At 34.9% G+C, this 19,411-nt stretch overlaps 1 protein-coding gene across 4 annotated transcripts in view; it reads left to right on the plus strand.

The window, feature by feature from the left end:
- AHI1 (Abelson helper integration site 1) overlaps positions 1 to 19,411 on the plus strand; it is a 109,326-nt gene that overhangs the window by 73,042 nt on the left and 16,873 nt on the right. For all 4 annotated transcript variants that reach the window (XM_067293687.1, XM_013959112.2, XM_067293688.1 and 1 more), the window contains 4 exons: positions 9,248 to 9,306; positions 14,711 to 14,776; positions 16,970 to 17,132; positions 18,603 to 18,703. In XM_067293687.1, the coding sequence (XP_067149788.1) occupies positions 9,248 to 9,306; positions 14,711 to 14,776; positions 16,970 to 17,132; positions 18,603 to 18,703 (389 nt within the window). The remainder of the gene's footprint in view (positions 1 to 9,247; positions 9,307 to 14,710; positions 14,777 to 16,969; positions 17,133 to 18,602; positions 18,704 to 19,411) is intronic.

Below are 19,411 nucleotides of genomic sequence, written 5' to 3' on the forward strand. Positions count from 1 at the left end.
TACTGTCTACAACAGATTGCTTTGCAGCTTTGTCAAGTAATAATTTAAGCTTTCTACCAGAGTCTCCCTTACTAGAAGAAGGCCGCTAATGGCCAAGTCATCTTTTTGACTTTCTATAAGACAGCATAACAGTTAGCGTTCACGTATTTGCAAAATCAGTCTAATTTCTGCACAGTGGCTGAAGGCTGCGAGTATGGCAATGCTGATGCTTTCTAAAAAGCCACTGCCATAGAAGTAGTAGCAGGTTGCTATTGCATCCTAAAAAACTTTGCAGACTGTGTAGGTCAAGGGAACTGAAAAATAGATATCCTTGAAATCTGTGCCTAACAGGATCTGTAACATATTGTTTTAATGTTGGACTTCACTTAATTTTTCAGTATATTTTCCTCTGTAATGGTTGATACCAGCCCGGTATTAGTCTCACAGTACTTAATGATACATGGTTTGATAATAGTGTTTTCAGATTTTGTTATCAAAATTGCTACCAGCTATTATTTTATTTCCATGTACAGATGGAAAGGAATTAGAAAGTACTTATTTATTCATACATGTTCTAATCACTGATAAACTCATCTTAGAGTAATTTATTTGTAAACTGTCTGAAAATTTGAAAGTTTGTGCACGCACAAGAACTTACGTGGGACATAGGTTCCACCACACACACATTCTCATGAAATATCTGACCAATACAGTTTTTAAGCTACAGTGTAGAAAATAAGTTTTGGATTGTATTTTAAAGACATAGTCTTCTGTTTCAGAAAGTATAATAAGTGTATCGGCTGTGCACAGAATTTTATTACTGTTAATTTTAGACCATATTAAAATTAACATGGTTTCCTGATTTAGTTTCTGCCTATGATCCTGCATGTTTCAGGCTTAGTAACTATGTATGGATTGTTTGGCAATGTCATAGAACTTCCTGGTAATGTTTTCTGAAAATTAATATTCTGTACTAGCTGAAAGTGCTAGTTAAATAGAGAATAGGCTGGGTACAAACCAGTGGCTATTGTGTTCGTGATAAAGACCTGAAAGATCAAGCTGATTATTTTTTCCAGCATATTGCATATGGGTTTGCTGGTATTTTTTTCCCTTGAATGTAAATGTTACAAAAATACTACATAATGTTCTTCAAGCAGTTATAAGACTTTTTTTTATTTGTTTGTTTGTTTTCGGTGAAGACTGAATTGACGTTGTGAGGTTACTGGGTAATACAGAAACTCATTAGTTCACAACATGCAGTAACTTTATTTTCTTTGAGAACTTTCCATTGCAAAAATGTTAATGGGTGATTTTTTAAAGTATTTATGATATTCTAAGCATATGTTCTTACAGCTTTTCATTTGCAGACCAATATGCTAATTTGGTTTGTTCTATGAAACTGTGGGGTAATACTGGCCATTGCTGAAGATTTTTTTCAGTTGTGGGAGGGACCATGCAAAATAAATTGTTTAGTTTTCCTTCCTTGCACAATTTTCATTGTTTTCATCCTATTCAAGCATGGTTCTTAAACACATGAGTAGACCTCCTGAAGTCAATAGCTACTTGTCTTTTAGAGTTATAGTTATAGTTCAACTCTATATTTGATCATGACTGTCATTACATATTTTGTGTAACAGGTAAGCATAAATCCTGCTTAAGTGGTCCATTTCCTCTGGTTTAAGGAGGGGAAGTTAGTGCAGCACAACAGAAGAAAAAATATTACCAAACCCATACGTGAAGGCTATTATTCAGTGTTGGGCATCCACAGGCCTAGGGGACTACAGGCTTAGTGTGGTGTCTGTATTTCTCTAATATATTTTACCACAGGGTAGCACCACAAGCTTTATTTATTATAATGCAAAATAAGGTTTTTTTCAAATTTAGTTTAAGTTTTTTGCTTTTAAATAGTCTTGATGAGCTTAGCAAAACCAATAATGACTCTCAGGATATCAGCAGTGCTGGAAGAAAAATAACACTTACTAATACAAAGCATGTGTCATAGTCCGTGTTTTCCTTAAACCTTTTTTATCTGCTACCTAGGACTTGTAAATAATATTGCCAATCTGATTGCAGAATGCTGATGATATCTATGCAGGCTTATTGATGTTTGCTGTGTAGTCACTTTCCATTCTCTACATTGTAGAAAGAAACAGCTAGGTACCCCTGTTGATTTTCAGTTGTATCCAAGTCCATTATGATGTAACATTAGAGGTTGTCATAAATTAGTACGTTCCTGATTAGCATGAATTCGATATATGTGCTTTACTTCAAAGGAATGCTTTGGACACGTGCTACTACTTGCATTGTTTATATACAGTACTGTAGAAACTTAACATTTGCAAGAAAAATGTAAGATGATGATTTGATAAGATTACTCAGAAATAATTAGGTGGGTGTGTAGGCTGCTAAATGTATTTGATTTTAATCTCTAATTAAAAAGTTGGGATTTTTTATTGTTTTTGTGATGCAATAGTTTTTACTTCATTATACCTTGTATAAAAAGGGGCCAAATTCAGCCTGTTCATTGTGCGTAAATACTAGATAAGTGTATTCATATGAAACAGTATTCTTCTCAAAGCCACTGATGGACTATCGCCATAGTTCCTTTTGGAGGATTATTCTAAGATTCAGACCAAATGCCTGTTAGTGCCCTTGTACACCTTGAGCCAGGAATGAAAATGATGGCTAACCTTGCATGAACATCTCTGTGCGTTCTTTTGGCTGATCATAGATATATTTATTTTGTGGGATATGGCACTGCCAGAAGCATAGTGTTGTTAGTGTTAGTACTGTCTGATTCTGAGATCTGTTATCTGAGGATTGGAATTGGTTGGTGTTGCAGCGAAGGTATCTCTTTGCAGATCTACAGGTGTGAATTCAAGCCTTGCTCCATTGCACTGCTTCAGTGTTCCCTCAGTGCTGCCGTAAGGGCCACTTGGGCTAGGGAGTCAGAGACAACCAGGTGTAGTAGCTACTGATAACTCTGTCAGTCCTTTCATATGAAGTTACAGTGTTTAAGCACATTAGACCAGCTGTCTTTCTCAGCTTAGGAGGAATATGACTGACTCATAGTTTTAAAAGCCTGAATTTTCCCAGTCCCTAGAGTTGGGGCATCTGCTGGAAAATAACTTGGTCTGGAAGAAGCAGCAGCAATATGTGCGAAACTGCATAGTACTGAATTGTGTAAGTCTCTAAAGGTACCTTTCTAGATGACTGTTATTAATACCAGTATTTAGTAAACAATTGTTAAAAAGGTAAATGTTGGCATATTTCTTATGGAAAGCTTATCTCCTCCTGTGCAGATTTTTCTGTATAGTGTAATGTTTTGAAAGGCAACCACAGTCTGATCTGTTGACGTAAGCTCCCAAGTTTTTTTTTGTTTGTTTTAAATTTTTCATAGTATTAACAGGGATTGGGAAAGGAAATGGATGAGAAGTTATGCTTTACCATCGTCTATCAGTCCTGTTTTGGCTTATTTGATTTTTCTTGCTGTTGCCATCCAGATCAGTCTCTCTGCACTATATCTGGCAGCAGTAGAGCTAAGGCTTCTCTCATTTCTTTAAATATACAGCATGAGAACAGTTCTCGTTTCTGACTGGTAAAATAAATCAGTGGAAGTTTCTTTTATATATTTTATACAAATTAGGGCAATAAACAGAGAGGGATTTTATTTTTCCTTTAGTTTTGTGTTTTGTTTTCAAGTGGATGGATTTAGATAACAAAGTGGAACCCCTTTTAGGAAATGAGAACTAAATTAAAGATAGTTTTTCAGATGACTGGAGAGATTCCCTAAAAGAAGAAAAAAGTGGTAAAGACAGGAGTAATAGAATGAACTAACCTGTCATGGAGTAGACTTCTGCAGAATACACTGCAATATTTGGATGTTTGTAGCAGACCTTTCCATTCAGTAGTGATGCCATCTCAGCACTTTTGTATATACACTTAAACATAGCTTGCGAAGACTGTCTCTTCTGAGGATATACATTTTAAGTGGTTTGCAAGATACAGGCTCTCAAGAGAGTTAACCATTTCCTTTGGCCTTGTGCTAGTTACTAAATGTAGCCTATTCTTTGCCTCACTCTGCTTTTGAACATAGTTTTCTTGCTGCACAACCTGAGCCAGATGCATTCAAAACTAGCTATAAAAGCTTTGGTACATATTAAACTTTGTTGAAGCAGTCTTCAGTACGTTTTGGTCCTGTCTGTTCTCCTATTCAGTTTGAAATATGTTCAAAGTCATAGGAGCCAGACTGAATCGTGCTTAGCAGCATTTGAAACAGGTTTTCACCTACAGGATTGGGTATTAGTAAAACATTTTTCTCTGGTAAAATAAAGATGTAGGTCTGTATTAAGTGGGTGCATCTATTTCTTTAATTTTGTGTGAACTGCATCTGAAAATGTTTGCAGCATGTTTTGAAAGTATTTATGATCCTGTTTTCAAGTAAAGGAAAACAGTTTCTTATCAATATATAAACAACTTTTTTTAATGAATTCTGTTTGATCTATTACAGCATAATTGTTGTGAGGATAAAGCCTTTGAGGGAAGATTAATATATATTTAGATAATTACAAAACAATCTTCTTTCTCTTATGCTATACCTGGCTGAAAAATAAAACTCCAGAAGCAACTAAGTGATACTGCTCTGAAAGCATTTATTTTAGAAGAACTTTTCTTTTGAAACCTGATTTAGAGACTATACTGCATACTAAAAGATATTTTTGTTTCAAAAGTCATACTTTTGAATAGGTGACTTTGCTGAAAACAAAGTTCTTTTTACTGGGGATAGTTTTAAAGCCAAGAAAGATAGGTAATAGAAGGGACTGAACTGATATACACATACTCATCTCATATCTAGTTCACTTTTTTTTCCTGTGCTGTTTGTTTAAGTGGATATGTTTTAACTATGCTGTGTTACAAGAGGCCATGATATAAATTAAAAGAAGCATGTCTACAATAAGAAAAGCTATTTCCTAGAGGCATAGTTTATCTTCTTGTCTTTCAAGGTTTGTTTTTCTGATACATTATTAATTAATGTAAACTTCAAAGTAAAATTCATTTAAGAATAGAATCATATGGAACTGGAAGAGATATAAGAAAAAGATTTTTTTGTCTCATTGTGCTTTAGAGGAGTTCATCACAGAAGTAAGTCTGGATGTTAACTTTCCTCAATTCTTTTATGTATTTGTTTATATTCTATTTATATTCTGTGATTTCCTGAAGATTTTCCATGATAAACATTTGACTGATTTCACAGGTGACTGTAGATTCCATGACATTGGAATTCTTGGAGATTTGGCGTGTAACAAATACCTTTTTATTAATTAACAGAATTAATTTATCAAGAGAACTTCATGGAGGAAGAAATAGCCTTCTTTTTACAAATTAATTAAAACATAATTCTGTGATGAATGCTCTCTCAGCTTCTATTAAATGAAGAATTTTTCATATAAACATTTAATATTGTTTGGTGGTAGACACTGCGATAGAATAATAGTGGAATTATGTGACTACTTAGAAGGACTTTTTCCCATGTCCTGGCTCTATCTCCATTAATTTTAAACAAATATAATATATAAAGATGCTGCTGTTTAGTAGGAAGTGTTTTCAATTTAATTATCATGAGTGCCATTCTGGGGTATTGTTGCTGTCACTATTGCTGTAAAATAAAAGTTACTTTCTCATATAAATTTCTCATAAATTTAATGTGTTTATAACTGAACTCATCTATTTCCTATTTATTTCAGCCAGGCTATTTGGAAGATGGTCACTTAAAACTAACATGCTTACACAGAGCAGAGGGTAGTTTTTCTCTTTCAGTGAAAGCACACATAAAACAGGGAAGTTGGTAGCGCAGACATGCAACTACCTGGTTTCTAGCTTTTCTCTTCCCTTTAGTTGCAAGGAACTAAGGCTACACTTCCAGTTCACTGTTCTGATTGTACAGGAGGACTATAATGCAGTTTCAGTCTCCTTGTCAAGGCAGGCAGCTACACTCTTTTTCAAAAGGTACCCATTCTTTGGTAGTCGTTTGCATGAAGTCAGCGCATGCTTGGATTTACAAAGTAGTCCTAACCATTGGATTATGTGGAACACAAAGAACAACTGTCCCACTGTTAAATTGTGTCAATATGGAATTCTGACAGTCTGAGAAAAAGCGGTAGCACCTATTATTTTGGGACATTTAAAATCACATTTAGACACTATCAGTAGGTTCTTTTAGAAATAGTTTATCTTCTAATGTGAAATTCCATGTCAAGGAGGCCACTGAAGAATCAGTGCAGTATAATATAAAATAGAGCAATTCAAATGTTAATACTTTCATAGAGAAGATTAACTTCCCAATATGTACAGGGATTTGAAGGTGAAGGTAGCAAAAGCTGTGAAGAAAAAAAGTTGTTGGAGAGTTCAAGTAAATCCTGTGGACCAATAAGAATGCATCCCTATGAGTGATCCTGAAACATCCTTAAGATAAGACAGTCTAGATTAACCTCAGGTTTTTTGCAGGTTTAACCTTACCAGAGATTTAACGACCTTTATATAAGCTCAGGCTAAATGAGGGTCCCAGTAGGTCATGGTGTCCTGCAAACTTCATTTTTGGGTGAAGTGGAAGTGTCCTCCCACAATCCCAACCTCAGTTTCAGTACCTCCCTATAGTAGTTGGAAAGTTTGCACAGCCTGGATCAGAGGTGACCAAAGCAAGCACCACTGAGACTGCCAGTGACACCTGCTCAGTGTAACTTACAGGCTGCGTTGAGCATGGAACCATGCCAAGCCCATAACTCTGCAAAATTGTGTTAAAAATCTACTGCATCATTTGAGAAAAGAGATGGATATTCCCCTGCTTGCTGAATTGACCTTGTTTTATGAATGAGTAAGATTAGCACTTTTTTTTTTTTTTAATATGAGTGTTCTGAATGCAAGAGCTAATAAAGGAATACTTGATAAATGAAAAAAATAACAACACTAAAGAAGAGTTTGGGGTAACCAAGAAAAACAGTTAATTTAGGAAAAATGAAAAATACTTACAGTTGTAACGGGCATGATCAATATGAACAAATAGCATTGGCTCTGTGGAGTGCTGAATATTGGACAAGTGTGCATTGGACAGATTATTATTTCCACCTCAACCAAAGTAATAAAACTTTCCTGATTATTCTGAAAGAAGACTGCTTTACTCAGGGAAAGCGCAAAGTCAAAACCGCTGCTATGTTAAAATTCAGTGCAGCGTTCCTTATATCTTTGAGTTACAGATCTCTCTCTTTCCTATGCTTGCAGCAGAATACGTCTGCACAGCCCTTTATTCAGGCTTGATAGGGAAATGTCAGTCTAACCATAAACTTTTCACCTGACAAGTAGCTGCACATAGAGATGGCACAGGAGTACTCACGTACTTAAACACACAGTCTGGAAGTGACAGGAAAATACATCATTTCCTTAGGAAAATGAGAAATTTTTTATGATATTACTGATTAAAAAAAAGTCTTAAAGTTTGAAGAGTTTTTCAAACAAGGAATTGTTTTCATCATACATTTTATGCAGTTTTCATCTAGACAATTAAAATAGCTTAAGTTTCAGTGTGTTTGGATTCATGTGTACTAGCACAACAGTACAATGCCAAAATTGAAAATCCTACAACGGAATGTTTAATTATCTAAAGAAAAAAAAATTTATTTTTTTCATGCCAACATTTTATTGGTCTCGAGTTTGAGGTTTTTTAATCAAAGAGTTGACATGTGACATCTGTATGTAATTTATATCAATATATAGTGTCATCTCTGCAGCAGCTTATATTGCAACTGTATGAGTGCGTAGATAACATTAATAGGATTAACATTCCTGTTGACTTTTGGTGTTAGTGCTAAACAAACGTTTTGGCAAGTAGCTTATGTGAAAAAAAGTAAGCTTCAGGTCCACCATCTTAGGAGTGTGGGTTGAATTCAGAAATAGTTTCAATTCCCATCTCTTTTCCCCTTCCAAAAAAAGGTGAGAAAAGTGTTTGAAAAATAATAAAATACCAAAGTAAGCTTTTCAAAATCAAGTATTTCAGATTTATACAAACTTTTTTTGAAATGATTAAGAACATGCTATTTTTTAATTCATACACCAAATTGAAAAATTCTCATTTAGGATTTCTCACAAGTGCAAAGATACTCACATGCAGATTTGCAGGAGCATGGCTTAGCTAACAGTGACTGAGCTTGCACCTTTTATTATATTTAGAAATATCAAAATATCTTAATGATTAAACATCTACAAGTAAATCTCCTGTGAAAGTCTAAGCCACTAGGCTTTAGACAAGTATACTGTAGGTGGAGTTGTGCAAGCTTTCTTACGGATCTGTGCCAGTACTTGGGAGCCTGAATCTGAAAAATCCTCTTTATTCAGATACTGGGCTCCTCAAAAGCAGGCTTTTTGGGGTGGTAAATGAAAATGAGATTTCAGAACTTATTCCTGTTTCAAACTAAACTTGTTTCAAATCTAGTGTCTGACAGAGAAGATCCAGTAAGCTTAACTCTGTGTTTTCTAGTATCCATATCCTTGAAAATGAGAAGGGTCAAACCTTTCTTCATTGGAGCAGTAGCATTTTTCATTGTAATGTTCAACAATTTTCAGATTTCTGTATCTTTTTAAGATGTTTTCTTAAGTATGTAGCTGTGGAAACCAATAAGGAAAAGATAAATCCATAGATGATGAAAGGATTTTCCTGAGCTTAGTAGTTAATGTAATAGTTTGAAAAGGAAACAATTTACAAGTCCTTGTTCAAATGCACTATGTAGAGAGTGAATAAAATAAACAGTAAGATGTGTTGTGATAGGAACTCAGATGATGAAAGGGAGCTACTGAATAGGCATGGTTATTCTTTCAGATAAAATAAGGAAGTAATTCCTTTGAGAGGTTTTGTGATCATTTCTGTTGGAAAACTTCATATGCATTACTCAGAAATTCAATGAAAAGAAAAGCAATGCAGCCTAGATAATAGTGTCAACTCTGAGCACGAGGTGGTGGCATGTGGACATAGCTTGAGCTATTTCTCCAAATCATTTGAATGGAAATATTGGATTAGTTAACCTTGTGTCAGGTCTGTTAGTTAAATAAACCCTCCAACTGTTCCTGACTGAGGGATGCATAGTTATGACTGAAAGATGCTGCTGCTTTTCATTAGAATTTTGTCATACATATCCTGCTAACATAATGATTTTAAAAGAAAATGGTTTATTCGATGGAAAAGGATAACAAGCAAAAAATTCACAGCCTTTTCTTTTCACAGGGTGTTTCAGCCCAGTAGGAAATCCTCTTAGCCTAACACTATTGGGCAGACTACAGACGGTAAGGAATTTTATCTTTGCATTTTTTTTTAAATTGATGTTTAACTATAAAATGCCTTTATTCACAAGTTCTCATTGTAGAGAAGCTTTTTTTTTTTTAACCTATCTTTATTCACAAAAGAAGTATCTTCAAGCAAATTGTCTGCATGGGCAAATAAGCTTTTGTTACAGCCAGCCAGTAGAGAGGTCAGAGATCTGCAAATTAAAGCTTTTTTTTTTCACTGTTTACTTTTTGGTGTTAAGAAATAAATAAGCCAAAATCACAGTCAGTATTACTGATTTTTACTAAGAACACAAGCACTGATAAATAGAGAGAGAAAACTGGAGTAATAACTTGAATCTATTTGCAGTGCCATGTTTTTACTGTTTACTCATATTTCACTTGTTTGTAACAAGTGAAATCACAGCTGTCCTCTGTTTCTGTAAGTATTAATTGGAAACTTCTAGCAATGATATTTATTCTTTTCTTTGTTAAATTTCTCACTTCCTGATCACTGTAATAAAAACCCAACAGGATCTGTAATTGCCATTAATTCCAGCTATACACTTGATAAACCCGGTTTAAACAAACACAAAACATATGAGGGACTAGTCATAGAAGAATGGGTGGTGGTCTGAATACTGAAAGTATGTATAGCCCTAGAAATCTGGGCCTGTTGTACTAGAGATGTTAAGTCCACCCTCCCATGTAGCTAATACCATGATTTAATATTCTGTGTTAATTGTGTGCCAGTTGTAATTTTTCAGAGAATAGTTAGAAAGGGACATAAATTAAGTTGTATCCTTTATACTATAAAGCTGTTTTACAGTTTGGGGTTTTTTTGCACCTACCTCACTGAGTCCTTACTTTAACAGAATCTGTTAATAGAGTTTGTGTAAGGCTGATATGATAAATTTGATTTATCAAGAAATTTCAAAAGTATCTTTTTACCCTGCTGGGTTTTTTTTAGTGGCTAAATGTGTTTTTTAACCCATTTTCAAATTTTTAATTATCAGTATGTAATGATTAGTAAAAACTACAAGTTGTTCAGTCTGTATTTAAGTGTCCTCTGTCACAGAAATACCTATTAACATTTATAAGATCAGCTGTTTTGGAGAATATTACATAGCAGTTAATTTAAAATATTTTTTATTTTTGCTGGAGTGAGGAGGGTTAAACGAAAGTTTTGAATATTTTCATTATTTTTGTTTCTGTTGTTATAAATGCAGCAATATAGGTATATATGTTATAAATGCAGGTAAACTGAGTTCTTTAAATCAAGAAAGTAGCACATTTCCAAAAGACAAAATAGTAGAAGAGTTTTTGAATAATTTTAGGAGCTGAAGTATTTCACATACTTCTGAATTGATCCCCCCCCACTTTTTTTTTTTAATCCCCGTAGGCTTTGCTACAGCAGCTGTGTTTGCATTTCTATTTTCTGTTTGTACATTGCTGGTTTCAATAAAGTGCAGCCTGGCACAGTTTTTTTCCTCTAGGCAGATTATAGATTCCCATGCTCATTAAATATTGAAGGGCTGTAATCAAATAAGGATTGTAGTCATCTGAAGACTAAGGAAGTAACTTTACAGTAGTTTCATGATAGCAGACAGATTAATTAGGCCAAAGAAGAGTACATTATTCTTAGCAGTTAATACTTTCAGAATCATTTTAATTTAACTATTAACACTGTCCTTATACTTCCATTTTCTGTACACTAAATTTCTATGGTTAGGTGGCTTGAGCTAAGCATGTGTTGACAATTAATTGGACCAGATAACAAGAACAGAAATACAACAGTGCTAACAATATTCAATTATTTTATGCTAAGTATCAGCTTATTTAGTGTTTCATTTAAAACTCCAGTTACTGGAGTAAAGAGATTGTGTGCCATTCTTGGGGAAGGAGAGGATTAAGTAAATTTCTAACCCTCGTGTTTATGAAGAAAAATGAAAATAATGGAGTGACTGTAAAAGCTCAGAGTGATTCTATACATTTAAAAAATGGTTAAAATAATATCTCATCTTTAAGACAGTCATGATTTTTTTTAACACTGTAAACCCATTTCTCATTTTGACACTTTAAAAAAAACCTTAATAGTCTCAGAACCTAGGCTATTATACACTCAGGCACAGATTTATTGGGAAGACTAGGGAAGCTTTAACATTCATTTCCTGAGTCCTTATGAGAGCGCTTGCACCAGTCACACTCCAAGTTTCGTTCCTATTTTGGCACGTACTACATACAGGAAGGTGGAGAGAGGCCATGTCACTGTGGAGCATCCAAGCAACAGATGTTTGTCCTTCTCCATGTCAGAGTCTGTCCAACGGGAAAAGGAAGGAGGGTGGCTTCGCCCCTGTATGTATACACATCGGGGTTCACCCCAGTATATATAGTGTCTGCCTAAGATTATTATTAGGAAAGTTTATTTTCCAAGGGTAGTTTTTGAGAGCTAATGACTAATTAGAAGTTGAACATTATCTGTACATGTATTCTGTTACAGCTAAGAATCAGTATACCTATAAGGAAGAAGCATATGAAACCCTTAGTAGACTTTTAACTTTTTCCATATATTTCCTTTAAATTTTGATATTGAATTTAAAGTGTATTTTGGGGTAGTAGGAATAAAACGCCAAAATTAGTACAGAAAAGAAGGCAATAACGTATCATTTGTTTTTAGTCAGTGCTGCTTCTCCTAAGGTGATGAATGCTATCTAAGGCTGAAATCTTGTTGGCCAGTGCTGTATATAGCTAGATGAATAAAAGCAAAACCTCCATTACCACAATCACTGAAACAGCCCAATAAAGAAGAAGTCATAAACATTTTAATTAGTGCTATTATCAGGAATCAGTGACACTTGATGTAACAACTTAGTTTTCTGTTTATTCTTGCTGGCAATGCTCTTTTTTGTCTTAATTTTTTTTAAGTTTTTCTTTATTTTTATGTTAGAAATATCAAAGCTATCTTACTGGGTTTATTGTGGACAATCAGTATAATATTCCACAGTCTAGAACTCTAAATCAGCTGCTGAATCTCTTTATCTTCTGTGGATGTTCCTTAAGCTGAAAGTTCTTAACAGTTTTGTTCAACCAAAACCTGTGTGACACAGCAGGCTTTTTCAGCAAGCATTTTCTTCCTGTTTCTCACAGATGGTCTGCCTCCCAACAAGACCAGCTCCTTAGAACATAACTATAGGTCCCACATCTATTCCAGATGCAACAAAATGGTTAACTAGTTTTCATCTTGCATTGAAAAAGACAGTAACATTGTGTTATGTATTCATAAACTTCAGTATGTCTGTAGCTTTTTTGGAATTCTGAAAATGTGACTGAATCTTGTGCCACTATTAAAAAAAAAAAAAATTAACAGAAAAGCCAGTAATTTTTCCTGGCTGTTACTTGCAGCGTAACTGGTAGTTAACACAACTTAAGAAATTACACAGCACAAGAGAGCCAGCTCTGCTACCTTGCAGTAGCTACCATCTGTGGTAAGCAGCCACGCTAATTCCTCTGTGCATGCTTCTCCCTGCTAACACTTGGACTGGAATTAGGATGCATGCACATTCAGTGACATACTCGGCCTATCTCTTTAAGTAGAAACTCTTTGGATTGTTGTTGCATTAAAAGTTTAACACGGTATCTGAGAACATTCAACATAGTCTCAGGATGACTCATGGATTTTAGCTTGTTATTTCCAAACAGCTCACTCTCTTCAACTTCTTCTTATGTTTTAGAGTACATGAATACTTTATTAAAAAGAGAGAGAGAGTGATTGAGACACAATAATGGGGCAATATGAGTACCTGAACTAGATACCTAAATAATAGTGCTAATAATTCTGATGAATCATTTTTGAGCAACAGGAGGCACTCCCATCCCACAGGCTAAGCACATTGCCTGCACAATTCTCTTAACCTTGAGAATGGAAAATGAGAATTAGCTGAAACCTCTAAGGCACTGCTAACTACTAATAGACCACTGAGCAAGCCACATACTCTGAACTGCAATTCCACTGTTCTCTGTTCAAAATTTGTTTGTCAAATCAGGCAGATATATTTTTCTCTGGGCATATACATAATTATTCAGAACTCTTTAGGTGTTAGGCATAGATGTTCTTGTACATTCCAAGAACTGAGAGCAAGTGTGCAGCTTTTTTACTCTGTTCATCTGGATATACTGTAAATATCTGTAACTACTGTGACACTTCCTAAACAATCTGGAGAGCAGATAAAACCCTCGTTTTCAGGATCATCAATGATTTCTTTCCCATATGAGATGAGCCTTGCTGAGTTAAGAAAACAATGCATACAGCAGGGAAAGGGATCTCTGTTCTGGAGAACACCATTAATTCTGCTGAAGTTTGCTATAATGATGTTCCTTGGATCACCCCAATAAAACAGTAGAAAATGAAAAGAGCAGTACATATCAGATATATGTTTAGAAAAGTGAGAGAAGAGAAAGAAACTTATGCCAAAGACAGTTAGATGGGCTGTAAAATACAAAAAAAAAAGCAGAAGTATGTTAAATAGAAATTCTCAAATTTAAGGGTTGTTTATAATGTGGTACAATCTGTTACGGATGGAAGTGGTTACTTCAGAATATTCACATTTGATTCTTATCCTGAAACGTTCTAATTGCCTGGACCCTAGTTTTATGTTGGCACTTGTCTGCCGTAATATTTCTGTTCTGCGTTGTAGTTTGATTACTTTGGCACATACAACATCTAGGGGAAACTGGTTTTGCCCTTTGCAAAAATAGGCCACTGAAAAATAAATTAATTTAAGTAACACCAACAAAGAACTCGCATCTCTTCTGTTGTTCTCCTTTATTGTTCCTCTGCTAATTTTCATAACTGTTCAGTTTTAAATCTTCTTTCATCTGAAAAATTTTACCATTTGACAGAAACAAAATTTTGTAGGCACATCCCGATTATTCCATTTTATATCCAGCATTCCTTTGACTTCTGTGGAAGTCTGAAAAATAGCAAAGGTAGAACAATTTGAAGTAAATGTAAAAGTATTAGTTATTAGGACCAATAATTCTCATTATATGCAAATGACTTCTTTTGCATTAGAGTTCAGAGGTGAAGTTCACTACTAAATTCTACTATAATGTTTGCAATACAGATAAGCTTAGACTGTTACAATCATCAATTCACTGTCTTACCACATGTTGTCTTTAGTGTAGCGTACCTACTTAAAAAAATGTCCCTTGATAAATGTATTCTAAACATCTAGGTAGCCAATATTACTCAGTGTTGTTTAACATCACTTCTATTTTTTCTTTTAAAAAGAAAAACATTTTTATTACAGATTTATTACAGATTCTTAACTTGTCTTACAGTGGACATGACAAATATGGATAAACTTCAAAATTATAATCCATCAAAATACTTCATATTAAAATTAAAAATAATTTCTTCCTCTAGAATAGTGACTGCCTGACTGCACTCAGGGTGAGAAGAGGAAGTAGTTGTCCACTAGGGCAAGAGACAGTAAGTACTATTTTTTTTTCAGTATCTCTATACCTGTTACACTGTATCTGCTGTTTTTATATCACTCTTGAAAAGTCATTTTGTAAAATTTTGATAGATGCAGATTTTTTGCTTGAATGTGAACCCAGACAACATTTTACAAATACCTAAACATGAGATCAGAAGACATTCCATTGCTGTGGGCATAATTTTGAATCTTTTACATTCTTCTGTAGGTGACTTTGGTCTTGAGGTGCATTTCAAGTATCCCCTTGTGATTGTCTTTCTGAATATATTTCTCTACTGAACATAATGGCAATTTCCACATTCCTTTTAAATTGTCAGGCTTGCTAACCAATCATATTACAGGACACATTGCTATTTGAATTTTTTGTTTTGAGGAGCTAGATTGTGGTACTGGCTTGGTTGATTTGATCTGTTTGTTGGCAGTGTTTCCATGTTACTGAATTTTTGTAATTTTTTCAAAATGGCAAAATATTTTACTCAAACTACCATATGAAAGACACTGCAAAAGACAAGTATCTGTAGCTCTTTCATTGCTTTTCATTCTGCCAGTAGTTACAGTGTAACATTCCTTTTTTACCTTAAGTGACCTCATGAGTTTCCTAGTACTATCATTAAGGAAACCTTTGCCGTTTACTGAAGTGGGCACTGTTAGAGCACCTCTTACTGGACAAGATCATTTAAGCTTCCAGTTCTGTATTGCTTCTGTCTTGTATTCTGTACTCTGTTTTAATTCAATTCTGTTCTGTAGTCCATACTTCTACATTGTCACCATCACCTGTAGTTAATGTACTAGCTTTTCTAATGCAGAGAAGAGAGTTATGATAGAGGATGATATTTCATTTCTTATCTCCTTTATGTAAGTTCATGGTTACTGAATGTATGTTTAGATAAAATTTCTGTCTACTGAGAACTAAGCTGATGTTAATTCTTTGTTGCTGACCCAGCTTACAAACTACCACACAGAATTTACAGTGATAGGAGCATTTCCATCTTTTCCCACTTGTAACTGATTTAATGTGTCTCATCTGTGACATGCAAGTATGAAAATAAAAGCAACATTGACTATATTTTTATAGCTATAACTCATAAGTAGTCATACTGAAAACAGAAATACAAAAAATTTTGTGCAGTTCAGCAGTCTTAAGGTTTAAGTGCACGCATAGGTAATAAAAATGGAAGTTTATCCCATATCCCTATCTTCATAATAATTTTGCAGTCTTTAATCCCCTAATGAGAAGTGACCTTCTCTCACTCCCTAACAATCCCTGTATCTGACCTCTTTACTTATGATTTCACGGAGGGATCTGATGTGACGATTATGTAGATGGGAATAGTGTTCTATGTGTAAAATATATCATAATTTTTTGTTCACTTATGATGAGTGAAGTGAGCAATTCCCTTATTCTTTCAGTTCACTTGTTTTCAGTCTGTTCTGAATTAGTCGGGATGGATTTTTGATTGCAGATCATAGGGAGTAAATAAGAAATTGTACATGATATTTTTATATTCAAGTAGCAAGCAGGCTTCTGACAGAAGCTGATGTCTTCTATATAGTGTGCATGGTGCTGACCACCGTTAGTACTTCTATCCAGCAAATATTGATGCATTATATTTCACCAGCAAAATGGCTTTATTATGTGGGATAGAGTATACACCTATTTTTGCAGATATTTATAAAGTTGTGTATGTAAATACTTATTTCTAAACAAAAAAATATGTGAAGGAATCAATATAAAACTTTGCAATGACATTTTTCCACTAAAATTTTCCTTCTAGTAAAGCTATCACACTGTTGAAATATTTATTCAAACGCATATGCTTCATGCGCACACATAGAATGGGATCTGAAGGTGGTGTAACAATTCTGAGAAAGTGAATGTATGAAGTGTTTTTTTTTCTTTTGCTTCACAAGTAAATTGCTTATAAAACTAACAGCTGCTGTTTTGAAGCTAATCTTAGTGAATTGAATGTTCTTAACCATTTCTACAATCCCACAGTCCTTTATCTTGCCTCTCCTGCTGCTTTCCCACCACCCCTGATCCCATTAGCAAAACTTGAGAGAGCCTCGGCTTTTACCAAAGTGCAGCTTTGGTTTCAGCTGCTTTTCTGCAAGAGGAAGTGAATGTTGCGCTTTTTTCTCTGTGGCATGGTTGTGATAAAGCTGTGGTGCTCTTATCTCTCTTTTAGGTAGTGGCTCTTTATGACTACACAGCGCATCGATCAGATGAGCTAACCATCCATCGCAGTGACATTATCCAAGTGTTATACAAAGATAATGATAACTGGTGGTTTGGCAGCCTAGCAAATGGACAGCAAGGCTATTTTCCAGCTAATTATGTGGCTGGTGAAAGTAAGTTTACTGCTGTCTTCCTGGTATACCGGTGTGGGTTTAACTGATGGTCCAAGATTTTAGCATGCTGTATGGCTTATTACTCTGAAGATATGAATTTATTTAGCACACATATGGCATAATGATGACTTAATGTAATGCAGAAATTGTGTCAAATTAGCTAACCACTTAGCAAGTTGACATATCTAACTTCAGAAGCTGTTGGCACTTAGTGAAACATTCTAGCTTATATAAGCTACTGGCTTGATTGTCAGTCAACTGGTTTGACTCCTCTTCCGTTCTTACATATAGCCACCTGTTCATGCCCTGCCTTGGCAGTGTTTTAGGATACATCTAAGGATTTCACAAACAGCTTAGACTTTTCTTAGATCTCTTAGATCTGACCAGTTAACTTTAGAAAAACTCTGTTTTTACCCCTACTCTAGCAGAGAATGTTCAGTTCCCAAATAAGTGGAGTTCATTTTGAAGTTTTAAAAGAACAGTGATGGTTAAATCTCAGGTCTGAGCATTGAACTTACTACCAGGTCCTTGTCATTAAAACAGTTTTGATTAAACTACTACAGCCAAACGTAAAACAAATAAATAAATAAACTTGAAATCTGATTGAATAATATAGGAAGTATTCTACTGAGTCAACTAATATAAGAATGCTCAGTGTCCTGCCAGTTCTTAATATTAAATTTATAGACAGAGTGTGTGGTCTCATGCTACAGGAAATTCATGTGCTTTCTAAACTATCAATTATACTAGTGTTTAGAAATCTCTTAACCCAACATTTCTCAAGATGTTTTCCCCTGTTTTCTGCTTCCTCCCTCTGTCTTCCAAGTGAACTCTAGTGTTTATGCCCCTTCCCTAAAAAGCTTGGACATAATACTGTGCTAACTTGATGATGCTACTTGAAATAAGCTTAATTGCTGTCTTTCTCCACTTTTCTTCCCTCACACATCCTGTGCATTTTCTCCTTCCTCTCCTCCTTGCAAAGTAAGCCAGAGGGGAGCCTGTAAGAACAGTCTTCAGTGATGGCCTGTTCTTGAGAAGGCTTTAAAAAAAGTCTTTGAGGCAGTTGGCCAACTATGCAAAAAACCCGTGGTGTATATTTTCTTATTTCGGTTAGTGAACATCTTATTATATATTCTATTATTGCATCGAAAGAAGTGTCCATGATACATTTGTTAAGCTTCAGTTTTATTGCTCTGAGTATAGATTCTGTTCTTAGTTGTGTGTTTGATTGTTATTATTTTATGTAATTACCTGTAAATGTAGATCTAAGCTTACTAATATAAATAAAACAGCTAATGGGGAAATTTCGATAAGTTCTCATACAAAGTTTGACTTCAAATGTTTTTGACCAGTTTTAGTTCACATCCCAATATCTGCCAGATCATAATATCATAGCTATTCAGATAAAACAAATACTTTCATAATTCTTTTATGGTGTGCACAACAGTGAATTATGGATCATATTTTCAGAGGAATATGAAGAACAGCCTTCAGGATTAGTACCAGATTCTGCTCCTCTCCTACCTGATGGACGAACAGAAGCAGAGGAAGGCTCTCCAATACTACATAAGGTAATTATTTTAGAAGAAAGGATTCTGTAAGTAGTAGGGTACTGTATATAGAATATAGTAATTTTCCCTTCCTTTCCTTTCTTTTTTGTTAAAATTTCTAATGTCTAGACCTCATTCCAGGCAAGCAGATATATTTTCAGTTGACATCTAATGTGCATTTCTTGTGTGGATCTAACTATTCTGTCATGTGGCAATTAAATATTCAGCCCACTCTTGCACCATTGAAATGAGTAGCAGATCTCCCTTTGACTCCAAGGTTGACGGAAGCATCTCTCACAGCTACCTGGTGTAAATAGCTGCTGAAGCAACAGCATGGATTTGTCAAAAACTGATACACTTTCTGACACTTGACTGTCAGTCTTGGAATATGCAGTGCCCACAAGTTCTACAGATTTTCTTCCATAAAATTTCCTTTTCTATCAAGTTGCTTAGACAAGTTAGACTGTTTTTCTCTGGAGAGTTTGTCAGTCCATGTAATAATTTCCTAATTAACATGCACCATATGATCATAAAGTCTCATTACCAGGCTATGCAATATGCTGCGTCCAAACCCACTTACTTGACAATGGATGTTTCCATTTAAAAGCTGCTGATGGTCCTTTGATGAATGATAGCACCCTTCCTGTAGGTTGTTCAGGAGGATATACCCTCTAGTTTGGAGGAGCAAAGTAAAGAGATGCCAAGAAACTTAAACAGAAACAGTATATG

The sequence above is a fragment of the Apteryx mantelli genome, chromosome 3 (genome assembly GCF_036417845.1).
Source record: "Apteryx mantelli isolate bAptMan1 chromosome 3, bAptMan1.hap1, whole genome shotgun sequence".
Lineage (NCBI taxonomy): Eukaryota > Metazoa > Chordata > Aves > Apterygiformes > Apterygidae > Apteryx > Apteryx mantelli.